The sequence below is a fragment of the Aphelocoma coerulescens genome, chromosome 4A (assembly GCF_041296385.1).
Source record: "Aphelocoma coerulescens isolate FSJ_1873_10779 chromosome 4A, UR_Acoe_1.0, whole genome shotgun sequence".
In the NCBI taxonomy this organism is placed as follows: domain Eukaryota; kingdom Metazoa; phylum Chordata; class Aves; order Passeriformes; family Corvidae; genus Aphelocoma; species Aphelocoma coerulescens.
The window spans coordinates 4,586,832-4,611,492 of NC_091018.1; the positions used below are offsets into that span (position 1 = coordinate 4,586,832).

The 24,661-nt window shown below is 39.8% G+C and overlaps 1 protein-coding gene across 1 annotated transcript in view; it reads right to left on the reverse strand.

Annotated features, from left to right (window-relative positions):
* Window positions 1-24,661, reverse strand: part of LOC138110320 (connector enhancer of kinase suppressor of ras 2-like) — a 135,632-nt gene that overhangs the window by 9,173 nt on the left and 101,798 nt on the right. Inside the window, exons 14-19 of the mRNA XM_069015062.1 lie at window positions 23,211-23,245; window positions 17,318-17,366; window positions 14,381-14,429; window positions 13,128-13,303; window positions 11,632-11,705; window positions 5,406-5,477 (exon numbers count right to left, since the gene is read on the reverse strand). Of these exons, the coding sequence (XP_068871163.1) occupies window positions 5,406-5,477; window positions 11,632-11,705; window positions 13,128-13,303; window positions 14,381-14,429; window positions 17,318-17,366; window positions 23,211-23,245 (455 nt within the window). The remainder of the gene's footprint in view (window positions 1-5,405; window positions 5,478-11,631; window positions 11,706-13,127; window positions 13,304-14,380; window positions 14,430-17,317; window positions 17,367-23,210; window positions 23,246-24,661) is intronic.

The following is a 24,661-nucleotide window of genomic DNA, read 5'->3' on the forward strand; positions in this document are numbered from 1 at the left end:
TTAAAACAGAGATTCTCTTGAACCACTTATTTCATACATAGAATTTATTCAGTGTAGTTTATAGTTAATTTCTGATCAAAAAGCTTTGTATTATAATTTTTTATGTCAGTGGGATAATCAGATTCCAGAATTCACAGTAAAATTCTTTGCAATACAGGAGTAGATTTAAAAGTTGATTTTGTACTTGTTATGCTAACTTCTCTGACCAGTCTTTCATACTGAGCACCTGAAAAAACAATGCATTTCCCATCTGGGTTCCTAAGGTTCTTTATTTTCACTGTTTTCTGTGATTATGCAGGTAATATATTCATTTAAGAGAATAAAAGTTGCTGCAATAGGGGTGGCTGAAATGATGCCTTGATTTTCCTCCACACAAAAAAAGCCCCAAACTGCCTCCCAGTGAAATTTAACACTGAGCAGATCCTTTCCCATGAGCTCATCTCTCCCAGTGCATCAGCCCTCAGCAGCCTCTGTTTCTGCTGTTTGATTTGTCACAGTTGCTGGGATTTGTTAAACAAAATCATTCATGGGATAAACTCTGAGTACTCTCTGATTTGATAATTTGACATGACTGTTGATCTTGTTTCATGCATTGTCTTCTTAGATTTGTCAGGCTGGAAAAAGAGGAAAAAAGCCTGAGACAGCTTAAGAATTGACAAGTGAACCAATCTGTGCCCTCTTTGCATGTGCATCTACTTCATGCACTTAATGGGATTTTTTTAAAATTATTTTGAATGTTTTTAACTTTTCTCTGTCAAACAAATGCACAATTATGCCTCTGTATGCAGAAGTCTGGTTTGGTGTGGGGTTTTTTTGTTTGTTTTTTGTTTTCCCCAGTGGTAATAGACAAAAGAAATTCCCTGCTTTTGTAGCAAATAAATTACCCTTCAGGTAACAGCACTTTACTGTACAAATATAGTCGTGTATCACAGAGAATAAATGCACACAATGACTGATAGGCTGCTCTTTGATAGAGAATCAATAAGAAACACTAAGGAAATCTACTAAAATAGTTACATAAACTCACTCAGCTGGAACATCTCTTTCCTCACTTATTCAAACTTTTACTCCAGCTTTCACCAAATGATTGGCCCAAAAGAAAGCTCTGGAGAAAGAAAACATTCTTTACAAACAAGAGAACTGAGCTTAGCATAGCCTGAATTATGGGTGGGGTTTAGGGGGGAATTTTTAAAGAAATGGGATGATTCACTTGTGAAATTACGTAATTCTGCTTCCACATAGTTTTTAAAAAATCAGCTCAAATAGGCCAAATAATGCTGTTAAATGTCTGGCTATTTCATTATGATAAAATTTCTTGTTTCTATTACTTATTTCTATCACTAAAACTTCAGATTTGGCAGAGTTAACTCAGTATCTCCAGCATAACATCACAACATGGACTGTGACACTGCCTTCATCTGAGAGAGGTGCAGGGCTGAAATCACTAAATGTCATCTATGAAATGCAGCTGAACTGCTTGGCTCCCAGAAGAACTCTATCAATTCACACTGGCACTATTTACAGCAGAATTTGATTAAGTTAATTTTGTAATTGGAACTGGTGCTGAAAGCCAGTGCAGATCCTGCCTCCTGCACGAGGGATGAACTCCCCCCAGTGCTGATTTGGATGGGGTTGGATAATCACAGTTGTGCACTGCAAACTGCATCAGCCAGTGGGGCTCCAATTGAATGAGGGGGGAAATGGTGCAGAGTAAATCATTCAGAAATTGTAGAAAGGAGGAGCCGGGTGACTTGCCCAGAAAAGGAGGTTTGGAATATTCCAGCTCAGTCCCAGGAATTCCTGGTGCAGTATTTTCCCCTGACAGGGCACGCAGCTCCACTATCACCCTGTTCACTCCCATGAACATTGTGGTTTCACCCAGTCCTTGGGGCCTGCAGCTAATTCTGATCAGAAAATTGTTTTACTTGTGCTGCACTTAGGAGCTTTTATGTGAGAACAATAAATTAGAGGGCTGACGTGGCCTCAGGCACGAATTTGAAACAAGTTTATGGGAACATGAAGGAAGAAGGGAAAATGTGCTCTTTATGTTTATTTACAACACCATTGGGAACCTCCATTTCAGAGATTTCTGTTTGAAAAGCACCTTTCACGTTCTTCAGAGTTACCTCCTGGCTTTTCATCAGGTAAGGGGCTGAGAGTAAGAGCTGTGTAACAATTTACTCAGCTCTATTTGATAAAGACATGCTAAATTAGGCCAGACAGATCTGACAGTCTCCTGCTCTCTTGTCCAGTTTAAGGGGGAAAATGTCTAATAGGGGCTCAGGGCTGAAATTTTATTTGCCAAGAGCTTTTCTTAGGTGTTACTTTATATAAAGTGAAGACAAAGTGCACTGAAACTGTAAAAGATGTATTAATCCTGGCTCACCATCTGATTTGGCCAAGACCTGTCAAGGACACCAACATGCCCGAAATTAAAGGGAGAAAACTGAATTAACTTTAGTAATAAACAGGATGATTTAGGGAAAGTCTTGAGTAAGTCACTTGGTTCTACTCCACACATAAAAGTAGGTAGGAGACACCATAAAATTTGCTTATAATCAATAGAGATTTAATTCAGAATACTTCAATTTTCAAACAGTTCTATTTTAAGAGAAATATTGTGCTATAATCTTTCATGTCTTGAAAAATACAGTAGTGACCCCTGTAAAATCAATCATCATTCTGTTTCAGCAGCAACTATTAGTTATATTTTTTGAATGAACGCAGAAGATTTATGGGAGTTATTAAAATTGCAAAGTTAACCCAGTTATTCAAATCAAATGTGATCAAATTATTCAGCCTAAAATAGAAACTTTAAAAAATTTAATATTTGGAGTCCATGATGAGACTGTAAATGCACTGCACTGCAGACTTCAATGGCATATAAGTTTTAAATAAAGTAGATATTGTAAAACAACTGAATATTAAATTCAATGCTAATTAAAGCCATAAACAGGTTATGTGTGGTGTGGTAGGAGATGAAGCACTTCTGGGAAATAAGGCCTTTAACAGGCTTGGAGTACCAAGCTAGAGATGAGCTCATCAAGTTCATTATTAATTCATTTCTAAGAACACAGCTCTGCTCGTGTAAGACCTGACAAAACAGCACAAGCATGAATTTTGCAAACCCAAGTAACACAGCAGGCAAAACTCAGCCACAGCTGAGTGCCTCGGTCTGCTGCAGAATAATCCATCCCTACCCACTGGGGTCCAGCTCTTCCTTCAGCAATGTAGGGTTAAAGGCACATTAAAATATTCTGGAGTGGAAAAAAATTAATAAACTCTGAATCTGAGGTAAGGAACTCTAAAAAGAGCTGTTAAAACAAAAGCTGCTGGGGTAGGCAGTTGGAGAAAGGATAAAATTCCCCTCACAGTGAATGAAGAATGTTCCTTTCCATGCTAGGACTCCTTCGTTTTCAGCATGAGGGAACCCCTTCCATCAGCAGGGAAAATCCAGTTAAATTTTGTGCTGAAAACGGGAGTGGGAGATACCCTATAAAGCACTGGCCACATTTCAGGGCTTTCCTCACATTACAGGGTTAGCAATTCGACGGGAAGAGAGAGATTTGTAAAATCAGTATTTTAAACACATTTTTCATCTATGAACCTTGCTTCATCCTTTCAAATTTCATACAGGATCTCTGGGAGAAGAAATTCCAGGAAGCCTGTAAAAGCTGCAGGGATGCCCAGGGATTTTACAGCAGTAGTAGAGTTATCCATCATTTGGGTGGGGAGTGAATTCCAATTGCTCTACTGGGACAGCATTGCTGAAGGGAAAATACTGCCCAGAATACTTCAAGTAGAGATTTACTCTTTACCTTCTTCCATGGGAAGCAGACCCAAAAAATCAGGAAAAAGTCTCTTGTAAATTCCAAAGTAAGTGATGCGAAGGATGGTATGGTATGAAAAGACGTGCTGGCACCTTCCCAGCTGTTCCTCTGCTCAGAGGCCTCATTGCCATACAGGCAGCTCCCTGGGCTCCCCATGGAAAAATCAATGGATGTTGTAAAAGCAGCTCATCGAATGTATGTCAAGACTTCCTGGTTTTCCTTGAGTCAGAACATTTTATGTATAATTTATAGAAATGATCAATGGAACTTCAACAAACGAGAGCTACCCCAGCAGCTGAAATCAAGGGAGACCAGGCAGAGTTAAACCAGCAAAACATCCTCACTTCAGGTATATGTCCAAAAAAACCTGAGCCACACCACAGAACTGAGCAATGGAACATTAAAAACCTTGAAAAAAAGTTTTCAGCAAACTTATACCCTAAAAGTATCCCACTCCTGATAACTGAAGCTCATCGTCCTCATTAGTGTGTGATAAACAGGCCTGAACGGTTTCACTCCAGCCAGGCTTTGACACCCAAAATTTCCTGAAGGGCTGGGTAAGCCACAGAACATAAACATTCAATATAACAACAACTTTTAGGCCTTAATATTCCAAAGGAAAAAGCCCAGATGTATCCATCTTTCCAAACTGGCAAGCAGTAAGAATGACTGTAAGGAAAAACATCTCAAAGTTTTAGTTATCTGTGCCAGGAAAGATTTAAGACTTCCCAGTGACCTTGTCCCAGGTGTCCTTGTGCTTTCCACCTCAGCTAGGAATAAACAAATTTCTGATGTAACAGGAAGAGGGAGGACATCTGACTCTGCCTTTTGGGATCTAAGGCCCCATACCACCTTCACCCAACCTCTGCCTTCACCAAGGAATCACAAAGGAGAAGCATGGAATAATTTGGGTTAGAGGAGCTCCCAGGAGGTGTCTGTTCCCACACCCTCCCACGGCAGGGCCAGCTTTAATGTTGGATCAGGTTGTCCAGGGCCTTGTCCAGTCAGAAGTTTGGAATGTCCTCCCAGCACATCCAAGGACATTTAAAAGCTCACTACAACACCAAAAATGGAACTTTGCTTGCCTCTGCTCCTTGTTGAGACGGTGATGTGGTGAATAAAATGAATTACTGCTGATTCTTGGTGGTGTTGGGTTTTTCTTGGGATTGGAAGGGGAATAGATATACACACACATATGTCCCACCATCCCTACGAGCTTTGGTATGGGTACACTGTTTTATATACCAGAAAAACTGATCCCACTAAGACTTCCAGCCTTTACCAACAACATATCACAAGGGTGATAAACCTTAAGCCCATTGACAAAAGAAAAAATTCTAATTAACACTGATGAGACCAACACAAGTAACTTTCCTTTGCAGGACTAAGATGTGTCATGGCAGGAAAAGTGATCCACAGAATGTAATGCATTTACTAAAATTAATGGAAGACTAATTCCTGAGAACACCGTGAGCCAGCACTTCATCAGGCTCCAGGAGAATATTCCTGTGTGAGATGAAATATTGAAGCACCAGGATAAAGAACATCCCACAACAAAGAGGACACATAACTCACCTGTTCATCTCTTCAAGGCAGTCGGTTGCGAAGTAGAAGCTCTTTATTTTGGGGTGACATGCTTTGAAGGCACTATAAAAAGAGCACAAAGGATAAAACCCACCTTTTCTTTCAAGCAATTTGTCTACAAATACACCAGACTGTCCTGCTCTATGATCTTCAGCATGTTACAGGTTTCATAGGCATTTGTAATCTTCAGTCTGAATTTTGCTGCCTAAATTTATAGATGGATTCCTCCTGATCTGATTTCATCCACATTTGTGAGCCTCATACTTTGCAAAAATTTAAAAACCCCTTGAATTATTTAAAAATACAAATCCTTTCGGTAACCACTGATGTTCTACATCTAAAAAATTCTTGGGTGAATTTGAAAGTATATTCAAGTACATCTTAGTTGTATTCCAAAGATCAGCTAAAGTGATAAGTGCTTGATTTCCCCCCATCTTCTGATATATTTAGATGACTGTTCTGTGTTTTACAAAGAGAAATACAGAGAGCTGCCAAGTTGAGCTAGAAATCACTGGAATAATGGATAATAATCAGATGGCATGGGTGATTATAGTTCACAGATAATGGTTTTTATTAATGCTTTTATGTGGTCTAATCCTTGAGCTCTCCCTTGGCTGGGCAGTTGAAAACTGCTAAGAACAATAATTACAGTTTTTACGAATTTTTTGTGTGGTTATAATGAAAAGGAGTTTTGCTATCCAGGAAACCAAGAAGGTCCCAGCATTAAAGACTATTAATTTGATTAGCGGGCAAATGTTAAAAAAATGCCACACTATCATTCCTAACATTTAGGTTAAAATACTGACATTTGTATGGTAATTACCAGAGGTAAGAACTAGATTAGGAATCATTACACATGGAATTATGAAGAACCTGTGATGCAACGTTTCCACTATTAATAGCTTAAATGCAAATGAGTGTTTTATTAATTACTATGACTTATTGCAGTTTTCAAAGACAAGATGAAAGCTGAAGAAGCGTCACCTGGGCACGTGATTTTTTTATAAATATAATTAATACAAATGCATCCAGCAACAGCTTTCCTAACTAAAGTCCTACAGCAGAGTTGTATTTCTGTGCAGTTTCCTTTTCCATGAGATTAGGGATATGAGGGTAAGGTTATCTTTGCACAGAGGGTTATCGTTAAATAATAAATTTCATAAAAGGAGACTGTCAAGGTATTTAAGTGTTCTTTTGGCATCTGGTCAGTGATAATTTCCACTGCAGAGCCTCACTGCCCTGGCTGCTGGAACTTTGCAAATAAAAGCAGTGAGTGACCGTGAAATCCCACCCAGGGTTTCGTGGTGCCCACTAGATGGCACAAGCTTGTTAATTATCTCTCTTTTGATCATTATATAAATGCAGTTTTAGGTATGCTCTGATCAAATTTATGCTTTCTTTTAACTGATTAGTATGATATGATTTTAGTGTCACAAATTCTTATCGTTCTTAGTCTTCTGCTTTAAAGTGGAACTTTTTAATCCCCATATGCCTGCTGAGTACCAGCAACTGGGAGTGAAGGATGTCCCAGTCCAGCTGATCCTATGGAAAGAGCTGATGCCTGCCTGAGGGTAAGAAAGGTGGAATAGTTTTGTGTTTGTCTTTAGACACGTGCGTTAGAGCAGTACAAGACATCTTTAATTACACAGGGATTAAGCAAATACTGTACCTGCAACAGAAATTCCTTACAGTACTACATTTTTAATGCTCAAAATAGAAAATCATGATTAAACAAACACTCCTGCATAGTTACACTGTTGGTCTGAACTCTCTGCAACATCTGCACCTTCTCCTGCTCCATTTGCCCAACCATCTCCCAGTGGGATTGGCTCGGATTGGAGAGGATTATGTGGTGGATCTAAAGATCCTAATCCTCTTGGCTAATCCTGAGAGAATATCACATGATGGAGTTTCTGCTTGTAAATAGGATTATTTTCCTAGACGGGAAATTTAAATACAAACAGGTATTCAAATGCCAATATTGGGGTTTCAAGTCAATGTTAATGGATTCAAGTTAGTGTGATAAACACAGTTTAATTTGGCTCCACTGTGCTCTTGTAGTCTGATAAAATCTATGATTAGTGGATTATTTTCTAGGAGAAGGTGTCCCTACCCATGGCAGGGGGTGGAATGGGATGATCTTGAAGGTCCCTTCCAACCCAAACCAGTCTGGGATCCTATGATTATTAGAATATTACATTCTCACAGGAACCCTGCCTCAGTTAAAGCACAGAGAGGTGAGATCAGGGCTGTGCAACAGGTCAGGCACTGTCTGCAGGGCTCCTGGCTCAACTGTTACAGAACTTGTGAACGTGTCATAAAATGCAGAAAGAGCAAGGATTTTGTCAGGGGTAAATCAGTTAAATGCTGCAGGTCTGGCTGCTTTTGCAAAGGAGTTCCCACATGCCAAGTCCCTGCAAACAGCTCTAATTGGTTACTATATGAATGTTCCTTAAGATCTTTCTGCCAGATATTGTGATAATTTCCTGAGGTAGTGAACATTAAAGCTGAAATAATGTATTGCACTGTTACATATCTGCAGACTGCAGAAAGCAGGTCTTTATTGGTATGAAATGGGGATCCCAATTCTGTGCAAACTTGTGATTTAAATGTATTGCAGTTCTGTGTCAGGGCTTCAAAATGCAACAATAAATCCATCTTCATCTCCCAGCAGTGCCACTAAGATTATTATTAGGGAAGTGTTTAGATACATTCCTAGCATTAGGAACTAGAGTCTCCTGGGAAGCAATTTGAGATGTATAAATAGGAATAATTCAGAAGAATGATATCTATATATTTACATTTGGCTTGGTTTGGAGAGCCCCAGACTGGCTGCAATAATCAAGATGTGGTGTAGTGAGTGCCAGTTAAAGGGATAATCCCTTCATCCATTGGCTGCACTCCAGTTAACACAGTCCAGGAAGTTTCTTCCCTGTGGGGGCCCACTGGTGGCTCAAGGGGGCTTTGCTGTCTGCAAAGACTGTCAAGATCTTTTCAGAAGTAATAAAATTACTGAAACTGCAGTAACATTTAAGCTATACCTTCATGTCTGCCTGTACTACATCAATGACATTTGTGTAGAGCTCTGACTGCACACTTTCAATATGAAGTGCCAACACTGTGGCGTATCCTTGATAAATTTAAGACCCAAATTTGCATTAACTAGGCAATGAAAATTTTCACTAGGTGGAAATTGTTGAAGGTTCAGGCAAAGCACCAATTGATAAGGATTAATTATACCTGTAGCTCAATTAATCTTTGTAGTTGGGGATCAGCATCATCGTGGGGCCTTATGATTATCAGTATCTTTGAAAATAACATGATATTCATGTCATTCCACAGCATACAAAGTCAAATAACTGTAATTTCTCATACTGTATGATCACTTTTAATCAGGAGGATGGAGGTGTTGCCTAAAAGCAGTGGAAAGTTTTTCAGCACCAATGCAAAAAGCCTCCTTTCACAGGGACAAGGTCACTGCACGTCCAGCTATAGCCCGGAGGGCTGAACCAGTCTGAGATAATGCCATGGTTCCTGTGATGATCAGGGTACCTTCATTAAATGCATTACTGAGGCAAATCATCAAACCATACCGAATAATGCATTCAATTATATATATTCTTGTGAACTCTTTCTTAAGGCTATTCCATCACTGTGTACCATGGACATCAGGAACAGCCAGGCTGGGGAGCAGAACTCCCCCATCCAACAGAACAGTGGGAGAGAGAAATCCATTAATTATCCCAGGGAGAGTTCAAATCCTTTAGTTTCAAAAGGGTTTGAACATTTCACATCAATAGCTCTGAAAAGAACAGAGATCTGAGGGGGAATCCAAACTGGGTTCCTGTCTTGGGGTGACTTTGTGATGTGTATCCCCTATTGCTGCCCCACGCCCAGAAAATAACTTTGTGCCTTTCTATGCCTTTAAACTGAGCCTGAGAGGGGGGAGAGACAAAAGCAAGGGAACTTTCTAAGCAGTTTGTTTCCTTGTTTTCAAGGACGCAGAGATAGCGAGGGCTCTGTGTTCAGCTGTGGCAGCAGAGCAAGAGTGGGGAAAGCACCCTGCTTGCTTTCAGCCAGGTTTTCAGCTCCTTTTTCTTTCTCCAGAGAGAGACAGAGAGTTGAACTTTTGTTTTCCTGGGACTCTGTTTTTTCCTTTCTTTTTTTTTTTCTCTGCTGGACAGTTTCAACATCAGAATACATTGGGAGGACTTTCCACCGAGGCCTTGGCCCTGGAGGGGGGCCCACCACCCTGTCCAAGGAGGGGGGGAGAGAGATCTAGGGAAGGACTCTGAAATTTTCCCAGGTTTCTCTCAGCAGAGCGAGAGGTTTTATCATTTAGCATCATCATCCTCTTCCTGTGTGTTTGTTAAATAAATGGTTTTTATCTCTTTCACTTTCCTTCGAGGAAGATTTATTTTTTCCCGAACCTGGTGGGGGAGGTGTGGTTGTACCCTGCCTTCTCTCAGAGGATATACTTCTGAGTTTGGCCAAACCAGCACAGTTCCAAAATGTTCTTTCTTCCTTAGCTCTCCAAAATGGAGAACTGAAGGAAATCTGACACTGTGATTTGGGCTTTTCTGTGGAATCAGGCAATGGAGTGATACTCACTCCTGTCCTTGTAGGATGATCCAGAAGAGGACCGGTGAGCCCTTTCCAGATGTGCTCACTGGGGCTGTGGGTTGGAGCTGGCTGGACACAGGCAGGGCCTGCATTCCCACATGCTGGATATACTGAATTTCACTGCACTCACTTTCAGGTGAAACAGTGGCCAGTGAAAGGTGCAGTTTTCATGATAGGGGAAATATATAAACAGTAGTCCATGAGGGAAGAAATCAAATGGAAATTCAGCTCAGGAAAAAAGGGAATATACTATTAACGTCTTCATTATACTTTTACCTCTGGACCTGCCTCTTCTTGAAAGGATTCCAAGCCTGAAGGTTCTCAGCTTTCAGTCGTGTGCAAACTTTTAGTTAATCGGACTTTTCCCTGTGCATATACCCTACAGAAATCCTTCTCTAAGCTGAGTTCTGAGGGATTGTGTTCTCATGCTTTGAGGAAAGCTCTGGAAGCTATTTCTAGCTGTGCACAATGACCTTCTGTTTGATCTTGGTTAATTCACTGAAATCTGTTAAGTGCTTTATATTCTAACAAAAGGGTATTATTTTTCCTGTATTTTGTTCAATATCATTATTAATATCTACTCATCGCTCTGAGGTATTTATAGTGCTCAGTTCATGTTTAATTTTTATAGTGATACCCTCAGCTGAAAGGAGAAATAGAAGTATAAATTGCACTGTCTTGTACTTCTCTGACACAGTAATAATATCCCCAGACAAGAACAGGCAACTGAAGAGGTTTGATTTTCTGATGAGCAGTTTCTATTGTAATTCATATCTTCAATATTTCTATTGTACATGTGCTCATAGTTGTAAGGCTTGCTTCCTCAGACCAAAACTGCATTCAGTCATTGGAAAAGCACAGGAAAAATCCAGGATGCTTAGTTAAAAGTAGGAGAGCATACAGAAGACAAATGCAAATAATTCAGGAGATACCAGCAAAGTGCTACTCTCAAAGCATTGGAATTGTTCTGTTAAACCTGTTGATTGCAATTGCAACACTGGTTGGAAGCAGTTTCCAATGAGTGTCTCTTATTAAATATTCCTTAACTGTGGAAAGCTTACAATATGCTTTTTAGTGGAGCAGAATGTAGAAGTAGCAATATGCACATTATGCAGTGTTCATTTTGCATATGGAACCTAAATATTTTAGCAGTTGAGATCAACACAATACTGGGTATGTAAAGCTTCCTCCATAAAAGAGAAAATTAAGATTATATTCACCATCCCCTGCTATCATATTCGTTGTGATATTTCCTATGGGAAAATATGGCCCTACTGAACCTGAGAAAATTTTATCTCTTTACTAAAGTATTCATTGCTTTTTGATTTACTTATTTAACTGAAGCTGTAACTGGACTATCTGGCAAGATGACTAAAGAGTTATTAAATTCATTTTAATCCAGTAAATGGAATTTACATTACATTGTATCTTTTACAGTAAAGAGAAAAAGCTTAAGTGGATCTATGATGATATATTTACAGATTTCAAGGTTTTTCTCAGTAACTTCCTTCTCTGGACTTTACAAGTGTTCAGTACTATGTATAGCAAACTTCCAAGAACAATCCTTTATAAGCATAATTGCATCATCACTTACTGTTTTCGTCTGCATTCAATTGCTCTGTCTATCCTGAACTCGGGTAAACTAATGAATCCTTCTGCTTTTTCATCCTATTGAATGAGGGGAAAAAAGAAGTGATGTTGAAAAAGAACATAGAATTAAAGAAGAGAGAAATGAGCAACTGCTGTTTGGGTTTTGTACAAAGAACAACCACCAGTCAAAGGAAATACTGGACGTATTTTGCACATACTGTTTTTACTATGAAATATTCAATTCATCACACAATGTCAGTAACCTTTCTGAGGTAACTAAACTGATAATTTCTCAAAGGAGGCACAGCCATCCTAATCTTCCTTTGCTGAAGATCACAGAAAACCTTCCAGCCCCAAACACAGCACCTGAACAGAGGAGAGGTCTCAGATTCTTCATCATAAATCTACATTTTACAGCTGTTTGGTGGATGTCTCTCTTTAAAGTCACAGTTGTCAGACCACGTGCCCTGCCGACAGCCCCTGAGGAGATTCCTTGGCGAGGTCACCTCTGATTAAATGGAGAGGTAATAACCAGGAAATGTATCCTGTCACTTTTTGCTTCTTTTGAAGCAATTCAGCAGGAAAAGCAGGGAGACATATAAATACCAGTCAGGTTTTTGAAAGGTATTAGCAAGAGCACAGTGAATTATGGCTTGGTTGTGAGCCACAGCCTGAGAGTCAGGGGGACACACCCAGAGCCCCCCACCTGGCACGGGCAACGTCAAACACCACAAAACCTCTGGCCATGATCACCCACAGCCTCAACAGCCCTGGCTTGGGCTGCAGAAAACACAAAAACTGAGGAGAGTTATTCTACTAAGCTCGTCCTCTGGAAGAAAATGGGTGACATGGAGTAAAAGATCAGTAACCAAAGCAGGCTGCAGAGTTCACCTCAAGCACTGGGGCTGCTGCACACAAACGAAAGAGCAGCACTGAACCCCTTTGGGCTTCTCCCCTCTGTTATTTTCCCTACATTTATGCAGATTGCACCAGCATAGGCCCAGTGGTTTTCAGAAAAATTACACCAAGAACAGCATTTTACACATGAGAAACTGCAAACTCCAGACTAATTCTGTAAAAAGCAAGAGGAACATCGATATGAAAATAACTTTTAGATGAAGAGATTTACAAATTCAGATTTTCACATCTGCTTCACATAATGCTTAACTAACACAAATAGTTACACTTTACACATCCCCCCACAAGTGAAACTGGGGAGAGCTGAGTGTTAGTCCAAAAAAATCTGTGGAAAAGGATTAACTACATACATATTCACTTCTTAAAGACTACCATGAACATCTGCTGTTTTATTAGGCTTGAACATGGACTTGGAGACTTTAAAAAATAATTTAAATTGAAATATTTCCAGCCAGAGTGCCCCAGACCTGGCAACTAAAGTGGCAGTTCATCTGACCACACAGTAGAAAGACTTTAATAGTAAAAAGAATTATAAAGCTAAAGGTTTCATTTTTATCTTCTCCAAGCATGGTGTGTACTTACATTCTGGTTTGTGTACCAGTACAAGGAGGAATCCTTGAGAATGAACCAGTACTTTTTCCATTTCTGGGTGAAATACCCCTTGGCATCCTTTTTCTTCCAGAGCCAGCCTTCGCAGTCGCCGTGCCCCAGGTCCTTGCAGGAAATGCGCCTCCTGCTCACGCTGGAGAGGGAACTCCCTGGGAAAACCACGGGGGTGACACAGACACCCAGTGAGAGGGGGGAAACTGCTCCATTTAAACACACCACTGATTTCTAATTCAAAACCCTCCAAGCCAAATCCTCTCCAGATTCGGAAGGAACAATTTCCAAACTCAACAGTGCCCTGCAATTTTGGTTTCAGTGTGAGCACAAAATGAAAAGGGTCTGGTTTATGCAATGCTTTATTTAATCTCTAGAGGGTTCATTCCTCTTAGGGCTGCATTTTTTTCTGATTAAGATCAGCAGCATCATTCCACAGCAAAAATGTATTTATTTAGCCTCAGTCAGGAACTCAGAATATGACACAATCTGTGCACATATGAAAACACTACATTTTTCCATATATCTTCCTTTTAGCAGCAAAAGCCCTGTCAAATTATGGGAATTTTTAAACCAAATTTTTATAAGCAATAAAAAAGAAAGATTGTTCACTTCCATAACAATGCACATGATTACATGATTTTTATCCTGAAGTGAACAACAATATTTTAACTTTACAGCTTCCTGTTAAAGGCACCAGGTATAGGGGTTTTTTTCTTGGTGTTATTTCAATGAATTCTAATTGAAAGGCTTAAAAATTTAGAATGCCTTGTAAATATTAATAAAATCATGTTTTTTAATAAATATGGTATCATTTCTTTTCCTGAAAAAAAACTCTGTGAGAAATTTCCTTAACGTATCAGACCTTTTTTTCTGTGAAAAATCAAGTTTATGATGCTACAGGAATTACATTTGTCCTAAAGCTGTGAAGCAGGGAAGAAATTTAGATAACATAAAACACCAGCCTTTGCTCTGCAGTGTTCCACAAGCAAGTTCTCATCAATTTGCTCATAGATACTGCCTGCCTTCTTCCTAAGGAAGAGGAAATTTTACCACTCACCCAAGCAATATTATACCTATAACACATTTATTTTGGTATTTTAATTTGGTATTTTCCTTTGTTGTTTACAATCGAATTCAGAAATATTTGAATTCAGTTGAACTATTGATACAGATCACTTATCAGAGAAGGAGCCTCATTTTCTAGTTTCAAAATGTTAACTGAAAGAAGTTACCTTTTGACCATTTTCTGCTTTTTACCCTGAGGGAAGTGTAATGGAATGACTGCAAGGAAAAGAAATAAATAAATTATGAAACACCAGTGCAGGTAACAGCAGTAACATGTAAGAGCTTTCATTCACTCCCATCTCCAGGGTTATCACAGCAGCAGTTATCACAGGATCTCCCTTCTGTCATTTTTCTCTTACTACTGCCATCCACATCATAAAGAAAACAACACTCTGCTAGATCTGCAAATTGAAATCCCGTTTCAAAAAAAATCTTCATTTAAATTGCAATGAAACCATGAAGAATCCTTTGCACGAATAGCTGTGCAGTAGCTTGAAAACTAAAGATATAAACTCCCGGGAATGAGTTAATAAAGTGACTGGTATTTGAAGTTTGTTGTATCAATGAAATAATTATACAGATATGCATTCAAAAAGAAATATCTACCACAAACATTATATGCAAAATCCTGTGCTCAATGACATGTTGAAGTCACACTCTTCCTACCTTAGAAACAAGTTTTTGTTCTGTCAACCACAAGTTGGTGGTTGACAGAATAAATCTCAGGAGAAAAAAAAAAAAGCTTTATTTCTTTTGTGGCAGCACTAGAAAATTGCTACAGATTCTGAAAAAAAAGCCCTAAAAGCATCTCTTTATTTAAACCTTAAAACAGGGATGGTACTCAAAAACTGGTAAGGATTTGCCTCCAATATATAAATGCTTAAGAACTCTAGAAAATAAACAGGTGATAATAAGACTCCAGATCCAGAGAGACAAAGTTTTGTTTTAAATGAAAGTGGCAGAGGGAGGAGTGGGTTTGGACATCCACAGCCCTGTTTATAACCCTCTTGTGATTTAGGCACTTGATGTCGTGGAAGGTTTTGTGGGGACTGCAGGGATCAGCAGTCCCTGACTCCTGAGGGAGCTGGCTCGGAGAGCACCAGCTCTCTGTGCCCTCCTGACCTCAGCCTGTTCTCCCAGCCAGCCCCAGGACAGGAATGTCCCACACAAAAGTGGCAATTCTGGCAGGGATAGCTCAGGGAGTGTGTGTGCAGCGTGTCACTGACACAGCACATCTCCCCCATTTAACATCATCTCTGCAAACGTGTCTCTTTGTTCTGAGCACGGGAGAAGACAAAGATTGATGCTCCTGTGCTGGAGGAAATGTAGCAAAATACAGAAATGAAACAGCAAAAGTCTGAGAGAAAGTCTCAAATGTGCACAGCAACACTGGGGGGTTTTGTTGATGTATTGCAAATCACAGCAGCAATATTGATCATCCCTGTTGTGTCAACTGGAGTTCTGTGGTGGCTGGGGCTGAAACAATCTGCTCAATGTTCCTCTTTCCAGAGAAGTGCATTAGGGCAAAGCAGGTGTGTTCCTGAAAAAGACATGACCAAATTTTTCCCCAACTGAGGCTAGAGAAATGTAGTGATGCAATAAAACCTTATCATGAAATGTGGTTAAGTTTAAAGAACTGCGTGACAAATGAAACATCTTGAGGAGATACTCACCAGAAACTGCTATGCATCATTTAATATAATAGTTTTAATAATAATAATAAAACAAGCATGACAAATCAGGGAGAGCTGAAAATATCTTTCTTAAATAAAAAATATCTTTCTTCTAAAAAGCTAAGTTAATTATTCTTACTGTTCTGTTTATGCACACATAGAATGCATTCAAAACAAGGAAACCAGAAAGTGAAAGGTTTGCAATACCTTGGGAATCAGTAGTTAATTAGCAGTGCTAACGTAAAAATTCAAGCTCCATATTCTGAGAGATAAAAGAACCACTATAATATAATTAACTTGGTGGCAAACACTGTAAGAAAACAGTCAGAACTCACAACTCCAAATGACTCAGAGTTGCTATGGGAGACAGACAGATGATGGGAGGACTCACTGGGGCTGTCAGCACTTCAATTCTTATCTCAAAACCACAACACAAGGCCAGAGTGAGAGAATGCACACCCTGCCACCCCCACCCAAAAACCAGCACAGTGGAAATTAAAAAAATGTGCTAGAATTGAATGGATGCTACATGAAGGTAAATGAAGGAAATCTCAGTGTAATCAGTAGGTAGGAGAAGTGCTGTCACAGAAACACCAAATGAAAAGCAAAATGGGTTGCTTGTAGCTCCACTGGCTCAAACCTCAGGAGTTTTTAGGGTAAACTACTTAGAACTGAGTCATTACAGCCACAGAAAGGTTTGGGTTTGGAGGGACCTTAAAGCTCATCCCATTCCAGCACCTGCCTGGGGCAGGGACATCTTCCATAGACCAGCTTGCTCCAAGCCCTGTCCAACCTAATCAGTGTAAAAAGTGCTAAGTCAGAATGAAGAACTGACATTCTACAAATGAAGGTTCTGTTGTTTGTCCTCTGTATCAAATAATTGCAAAATGCTAAAGAATGGAACAACGTGCAGCTATTTCCATTGAAAATGGAGCACCTCGAAGTTGATACCACAAAAAATATCTGAAAATCCTAATCCCCAATCTGAAAATCCTAGTCCCCAATCTGAAAATCCTAGTCCCCAATCTCCCTATCATTGTATTGGTACTATTTAAATATTCTAAGAGTTTTAAAACTTTACCTTCAGGGTAAGCCTCCCTCCAGAGGTGCCTTCCAGCCTAATGAGGTATGTGATTCTCCTCCCCAAATGAGCACATACCTCAGAACACACACCATGGTTCCTAAACTTAACTAAAACTACTGCAGACACACTGGCCTGGTGTGGTTGCAGCAGCCAATTTCCTCAACATGGAAATTATTCCTGGATTTTTGTTTTCAGCCCAATTATTCCTGGATTTTTGTTTTCAGCCCTTTCACAGCACAGACAAATGTCAAGATCTGGGATATCTTAAGCATCTTTTAAAAATATGGCAGTGAATTGAGCAGTTGAGGAGCTTTTTGCTAATTTAAAGCACCTTTATAAATCATTACCTTCCTCATGGATGTGTTTCCTGGATGGTCAATGGCAGAACTTGCATATCTAGGACAGAGAGAAGAAAGATGTCAAATAACCAGAGCAAAAACCCCAACTGATTACATAGTTACATACACACACACTCTGTGCATTTCTGAATATATCCCCAGCATCCTGCAGCACAAAGTTCTATAACATTTTGCTACAGGACGCTACATATACCAAAAATTGGTACTTTAAAATGCAAAAATACTATCTCTGATATATGCAAGTTCTCTAAAGACTGGAGAACAAAGCAGGGCAGCAGCACCAGAGGCCTTTCCTCATACAGTGCAAATAGGATTGGCCATGATGGAAATAGGACACTGAATCAGGGTCAGATTTGTCTGATCAGGCACAGAAATTCCTAAACACTCAATTCCCCTCATTCTCTCAAAGTGAGGAAAAGGAGAATCCTTAAAACTGTGGATGTTTTTGTAAATGTCATATAAACGGAAACAGAATGCAGATTTGGGAAAGTGATTGAGGGGAAAAATGAAAAAGTAATAAAAGGATTGTGGAAATTTTTAATATATTGCCAAATTCTGTTGGTCATAATAACAACAGTTGTTTTAAGTCAGCAGGGCAGGAAGTCACATTTTCTCATTTGAAGATTTCCATTGTTAGGAGGAATCAAATTTACCAGCAGAAACAACTTCTGCATTGTGGGTTAGAAACATCTATCAGTCCTGAGGCAAAGGAAATTTCCAGCCTGCAGTGAAGGGATGGAACACATAACATTGAAATTAAATTCATAAAAGTTAATAGGCAAGACTTTGACGTGCTGAGCTGTCTGTAGGTGACATGGATTGAAAGAAACAATGAGAACCAAACAAGTTCAGCTTCAGACCTTTGGGAAGGGAATGGAGAGATGCCCAAAGTGCTGACTCTGTCACTGATGCCCCATTTCTGCCTGTCCCTGACGGTGCCATCAATGCTGTTCAGTCCTTCTGGGCACTTTCCCCCTGATTTTGGGGTGTTCTTTTTAATCCCATCAGGAAAGCATCACTTTTGATGCTTCCACCCTCTCTCTCAGTCAATACACCACCTGAATTGTGCAGCTGTGGTGGTATCTAAAAAGTCCTTAGTCAAGTTTTATTTGCCTCTGTGCAACCAGAGTAATGGGTCTCCTTGCAGTAATCACAGACTCTGAGCAGCAGAAATGCTGTAAAGTGAGGGAAGCAGTCTGGAATTAGTTATGGGAGCAGTCTGCTCCAGGGTTTTGAAACCTTGGCCAGGGAATCAGGTCAGGAATAGTTGTTCTAGTGTGCAACAAGTGTAATTTTTTCACTTGGCAACAGTTTTCAACAGTCTGCAGGAGGTTTGTTTTGTTTGTTAAAAGATTTTATGTTCATCAAATACCCGTCCCCAAATCTAATTAATCTGGAAGTATTCAGATGTGCAGACCACAGAAGAAGGAAATACTGATATTTTCTTCTCTCTAGACCAGTAAATTTTCTGTATGGAAGCAGCAGAATTAATTAATTTAGACACAGAGGAACCCCAGTATGTTGCATGTTCTGGTTGAAATACTCTGTATCATATTTGGTTGAGTTATTCCTCAGCTTTGTTTTTAGGAAAGCTGTTGTTACAGAAGCAGAAGGGAAAAGAAGAGGGAAGATGTGCAGTAATGCAGGTTAAAGACACCTGGACTAATATTTCTCAAATCAATTAAAACAGTTGATCTACTAAATACTTGTTCATGTACAATTGTGCTTTTGAAACAAACTGCAGGATCTAAAAAGATTATACCAATTAAAACAAACAGAAAACAAAAATCAAATCAAACAATTATTTCAGTATGTTTGCAGAAACCTTCCTTGCATAAATAATATCACATAGAAAAGGCAAAACATTAACAAAATAACTGCAGAAATTTAAATTACATTTACAGGCTCTTTCTAAAATACTTATTCTACCCTACAATTTCCTCGAATGGATTTCTGAGCTTGTCCTGTTTGGCAGAAACCTGAAGGACTTTAGCAATGTCTATTGTGACTTTGGACATGCTCTGCCTACTCGTGGGGCATATATTGAATTTCTATGGATAAAAAGGTCTCCCTTTTACCCATTTTTTCAGAACTTGGACTAATACACACATGTAGCATTTTGGATTTCTCTACCTGGTCACAGGAACCCATTTTTAATCACCTTACCTGGTCTATGATTTACATTTAGATTAGTAGAACTTTCATCTCTTATGTAACATATTCCTGTCACAACAAGTAAATTCTCACTGCAGATTAATTATTGAGTATTTTGTAGTGAGGTTTGAAATCCCTCCTCATCTCCACGCTGGCTCAGGGATGGCTCCAGTCTCTGCCCTGGGCTACTGATGCTTTGAGCAACTCAGGTGCACCTGTAAAGCTCTACAGCCTCTGCAGTACGGGTGCATCTGAACATGCAATGTTGACAGCAAAATGTCAAGGCTGAAAGTTATTTTTAAAATTTTCATCTCTTCTTGTCTCTCCAGAATTAACCACAACTAAAAAAAAAGTAATTCCCAAAGCACACCGCCGTGACTGTGATTAAAATAATATTTAAGCATAATTTACAAAGACAAAATGCGTTATGAGAAAGACCCTGAGCAGCGTTTTCACACAAAAACTAAGCAAATATTCAGAAAAAGTGTTTATTCAAGTAGCAGCTGTGCCACGTGTGAATGATGCCATTTTTCTGCCTCTCCCCCCTTGCAGACCTGGCTGCTGAGTGAAGCAGAGGTCTGCACCCAGGTCTCCACCGGGATGTCACGGTTACATGACACACCCACGGCCAGAATCCACAGGTGTCAAGGTTCCTCTTACTGGAAAAAACTTCTCCTAAAGTGAAATGAAGATCAAAGACCACAGAGAGCCCTGCTAAGCACAGAGTCAGGCGTTTGTCTGCAGGAAAGCTACAGCAGTGATTCCACACTGGGCGCCTGTTACCTCCTCCTCATCCATGAAACAACCCCCAACAGGGCAAAGGCTCCTGGCAAACAGGGGAACAAATCAGCTGCTGCTGCAGGAACAGGCAGCTCAGCTTGCCTTCCTAAAACCTCAGTGCACCCACACATCCAGGGATTCCACCTCCAGCTGCAGGCTGCACCTTCCTAAAGCACGACTCCTGCTCAGGAGTGAGGTCCCAGCTTGCAGCCCCAGGAACCGTGCAGAAAGCTCAGATTTGTCTGCCAGCCAGGGCAGGTTTGTGTGTGACTGGGCAGTGCCCTACACCGAGGGTGCTGGGAAAGTCCTGCCCTGTGCACAGAGCTGGGCTGGGTATGAGGTGTTCAGGTGCCAAGAGTTTGGAAGAACCCAGAGCTGTAAGGCAGAGATCCCTGACCTCTGCTCTGCTCCAGGCTGTAACAGAGCTGCCAGGCTTGCTCTATATTGCACTCATCAAATGAGTTAAAAAAGCTCCGTGTTCCCAGTGACATCCTGCAGGCTCATAGCTCTCACAAAGCTGCTGGAGCTTCCAGCACATCTTCCCTGCAGCTTGTGGGGCATTCCACTACATGCAAGAAACAACTTCCTACTCTTTGGCTTTTCAAGAACAAAGGATGCAATAATATCCCAGAAACTCTATGGGTCCCTGTACAGTTAAAATTACAGAATCCCAGGACAGTTTGGGTTGGAAGGGACATTAAACATCATCCAGTGCCACCCCCTGCCATAGGCAGGGACACCTTCCACCATCCCAGGTTGCTCCAAGCTCCATCCAACCTGGCCTTGGACACTTCCAGGGATGGGGCAGCCACAGCTTCTCTGGGCACCCTGTGCCAGGACTTCACCACCCTCACAGGGAAGAATTTCTTTCATATGTTGGATCTAGATTTCCCCTCTTTCAGTTCTTGAAGATAATGGTGTTTCACACAAATAAGTCTATCCACACAGTTTGTCTCGTGGTCCACAAAGCCTAACTCTAGGGGGTAAATATCTGAAAAAATTATTTTTATTTTGGTTTAAGCTGTTTAAATCACTTTAAAAAAGGTTATTAGGAAGGTGATATAATTGTGCCTCTTGAAATATTTTTCAACACATTGAAAAGATATAATATGGTCATGTTTTGGGCCTGAAATCTAAAATGTGTGGGAGAAGGATTCTTCTACAAAAGAATATAAAAGCATAGCCTTTTGCTATGAAAGTTTGCCAAAATTTCATCAAGTCATATGTCCCTGGAAAGTATCTCTTGGCAAATGCCCTGTCCTGTCCACCAGGGATGTTCCATCTGGATTGCAATGTCCCTGCCAAACGGAGCATGTGCAACCCACTCGGAAGGATCAGGCACCCTTCGCTCTGGGGAGAACAAAATTGCTCGGAAGAACAAAATTCTGCAGCTCTTCCTTGTGGCTGCACGAAAATGTGGGTGTGGAGAAGGAAATGAAAAGGGGTGAGACGTGACTGTTTCTGGGAAGGATGTGGGGTTTTTTTCTGACGCAGCAAGTCATGCAGGAAGGACCTGAGGGAAGGCACAGCCAGACTAAAAATAAGGAGAAACAAGCATGAGAGAAGAAGAGAACAAGAGAACCTGTGAAAGAGTTGAAAGACTAAATGAAAACAGTCAGATTTACAGAAAACAGGAGGTTTTCAAAACTCAGGTGTAAGAGGTAAAGGCAAAAGGTGAAATGCAGTTGTTACTTCAAAGAGAGCAAGAAAAACCTGCTTTTCCCACAGGTAACCCTGGAAAGAATGGATGCTGTGAAGTGGAACCAAATATTGAGATTAAAATATTAATATGTTTAACCTCCTGTAAAAGCAAACCCCAACACTTAGCTGAGGTGATGAACTACTGCCATGGTGGCACTGGAGACACAGGACTGTCTGATGTCAGATGAGGTGGAATTTCACCTGTAGCTCACCTTAAACTCTGAAAACAGTTCTGCTGCATTTGGTTAAATGCCATTTTAACCACGCACAGCACGCCCAGGGAAACACCAGCAAATTGTCACCACTACAATGCCTTTCAACTGCATTGAGATGTTTAAAACACAAAGAGGTAAAAATGGTGACAGCCCTGAAAAATCAAGCATGAGGTGGCTTTTATTTGGTGGTCAACAGCTGATAGTGTTATACCTCAGATTTTAGCTATAACTCAGTGGTGTTTATAGCACTGAAGGAAATCATCAGCAGCTGTAAGTCCTTTAGATTGGTCAAAGTACTCTAAATCTAATTAATTATTCAGCTTCTTAAATAGGTTTAGGCCATATACAGGATGAAAAAATGTAAAGAAGAATAATTATCATGGATTACAATTAAACTTAATCAGAATATATGATGATACAAAGTAGCTGTTACTTCAAACATTCTTTTACTGTGACTTTTGAATGCAACATGAATATGAAGATACTTAATCAGATAAATAGCAAAGAAATGAAAGACAAAAAATGCTGTTCTCTTCATTAGAAAAAATTGATTTAATTCAGACCTAAAGGCCAAACTGAAGACCCCATTCTTAGTATTTCTCCAATACAAACCACAAATATAAGCAGTAATTTTGTACACAGTGAATTGGGTGTAGATGTTCATTGAAACATTCTGCTTTTTGGTCACAAAAATCGTTTTAGACACACATCAGGTTTTTCATCTTCAGAGTGAGTATGAAATATGGAATTTCAAAAGTAAAAAAATGGGTTGGATGATGTAAGAATATGATTTTTCCCCACAGCTAATATTTTATAAACTTTTATCTGAAGAGTTTTTTAAACCTTTGTAATCTCTATTTATGTTTGATGTTAGCAAATGAACATTTACTAAATGACATTGATGCTGACATCTCTAAACCTAAAAATTTATTCTTCAAAAACTGCAGCAAAGTTTCTAAAAGCAAAGAAATAAATTTAATTCACAGATATACTGTGTATACATTTAAATATAGAATAACAGAAGTAATTACCTTTCAGTATCTCCACTGACTGTATCCCCTGCTCTCTGCAGAAGAAAAATAAAGAGCATTAAGCACAACTAAAGACCAGACTTCCTTGGTGCTCTCAGCAAGCAACAGAGGTAAACCACAGTCATTCTGCAACTCAAAGCAAAGGAAATGGATCACTTATTTCAATTTCTAGCTAAGTTATTTTAAAATGCTTAAAACAACTTCCATCTGCACTTAGCAACTCATTTCAGATGCTGTGTAATTGTGATCGAAGCTCTTTAAAAGAAGGGAGCTAAAATTTGTTAGAATGTTTGCAAAAGTGTTCATATTTGACAGGGAGTTTAAACACAATTATTGCAACACAGAATGCAGAACTTCAGAAGGACAAACTGTCATCAAAGCTTTCTTTGATGTCATTCTTACAGTTTTCAATGACCTGAATAACCACACTGGTTATTCCTCGGAGGTTTGGAAATGAACCTGTCTTCTTGGAGTAAGTAGCAGCTGATTCAGGGTTAAAAATAAAATCTTCTGACAGTTTAAGTTACTTTAAAACAAGTTTTATAATGGGGAATTTTTCCCACAGCTAGAAATTGAAATTTACAAAAACTGAAATTACAAAAAAAAAAAACCCAAATAGGTTGTAAAATTAATGTATATTTGTTTATAAATGCAGAAATCTGCACTTGCAAAATCTTTGACTACGACTTTCTGGATAACCAAATAGGAAACTGATAATTTTAGTAAGTGCAATGTTTGTGTTTCAATGCCACTACTTGAGGCTTGCAGCAGATGTTTAATCACAGATAATATTTAATCAGAGATGAGTTCAGAGCACAGCTACAAACCTGAAATGGGAGAGACAGGAAATTTGCTGGGGCTGCTGCAGCCCAGGGCTCTGCACAGGTACTGTAGCTCTGCAGCAGGGTTTCTAAGGCACTTCTAAAATGTGCAGGGGACAAACACATTTTGCCACCTCCTTCTTCAAGAAGTCTCCCTTGCCACTGGGGGACCCAGTGCAGAACCAGTTATCTGCTTTTAGTGTGCTTCAGCTAAACTATTCCAGCAAATGTGAGCAGCAAAGATGGTCCCACTCAAGTAAAAGACCTTATCTGATGAAAAGTAATGAAACGGTGCCCTTATACTAAAAGCAGGGAGTTCTCTGACATTCCTTGTTGAAACCAGGCAAAGGCAGGAGCTCCCCACTGAGTGATTGAGTACACAAAACCGTAACAGGCTTTCCTGAGAGCCATAAATGCCTCAATTCTCCTCAGAGTATGCTGAAATGTAGCCTAGAGAACTGAAAATACCCTGTAGAAATACATTTTCTCGAAGCAGACTGGAAGCGTTAACAGCACACAGCTAAAGCAAAATATCTGCTTGAGAGATGTTGTTTTGGTGCTAAAAATGCACTGCTAAATACAAATGAACCAGTCTGAGCATCCCTGGAAAATACTGGGGACAGCCCAGGA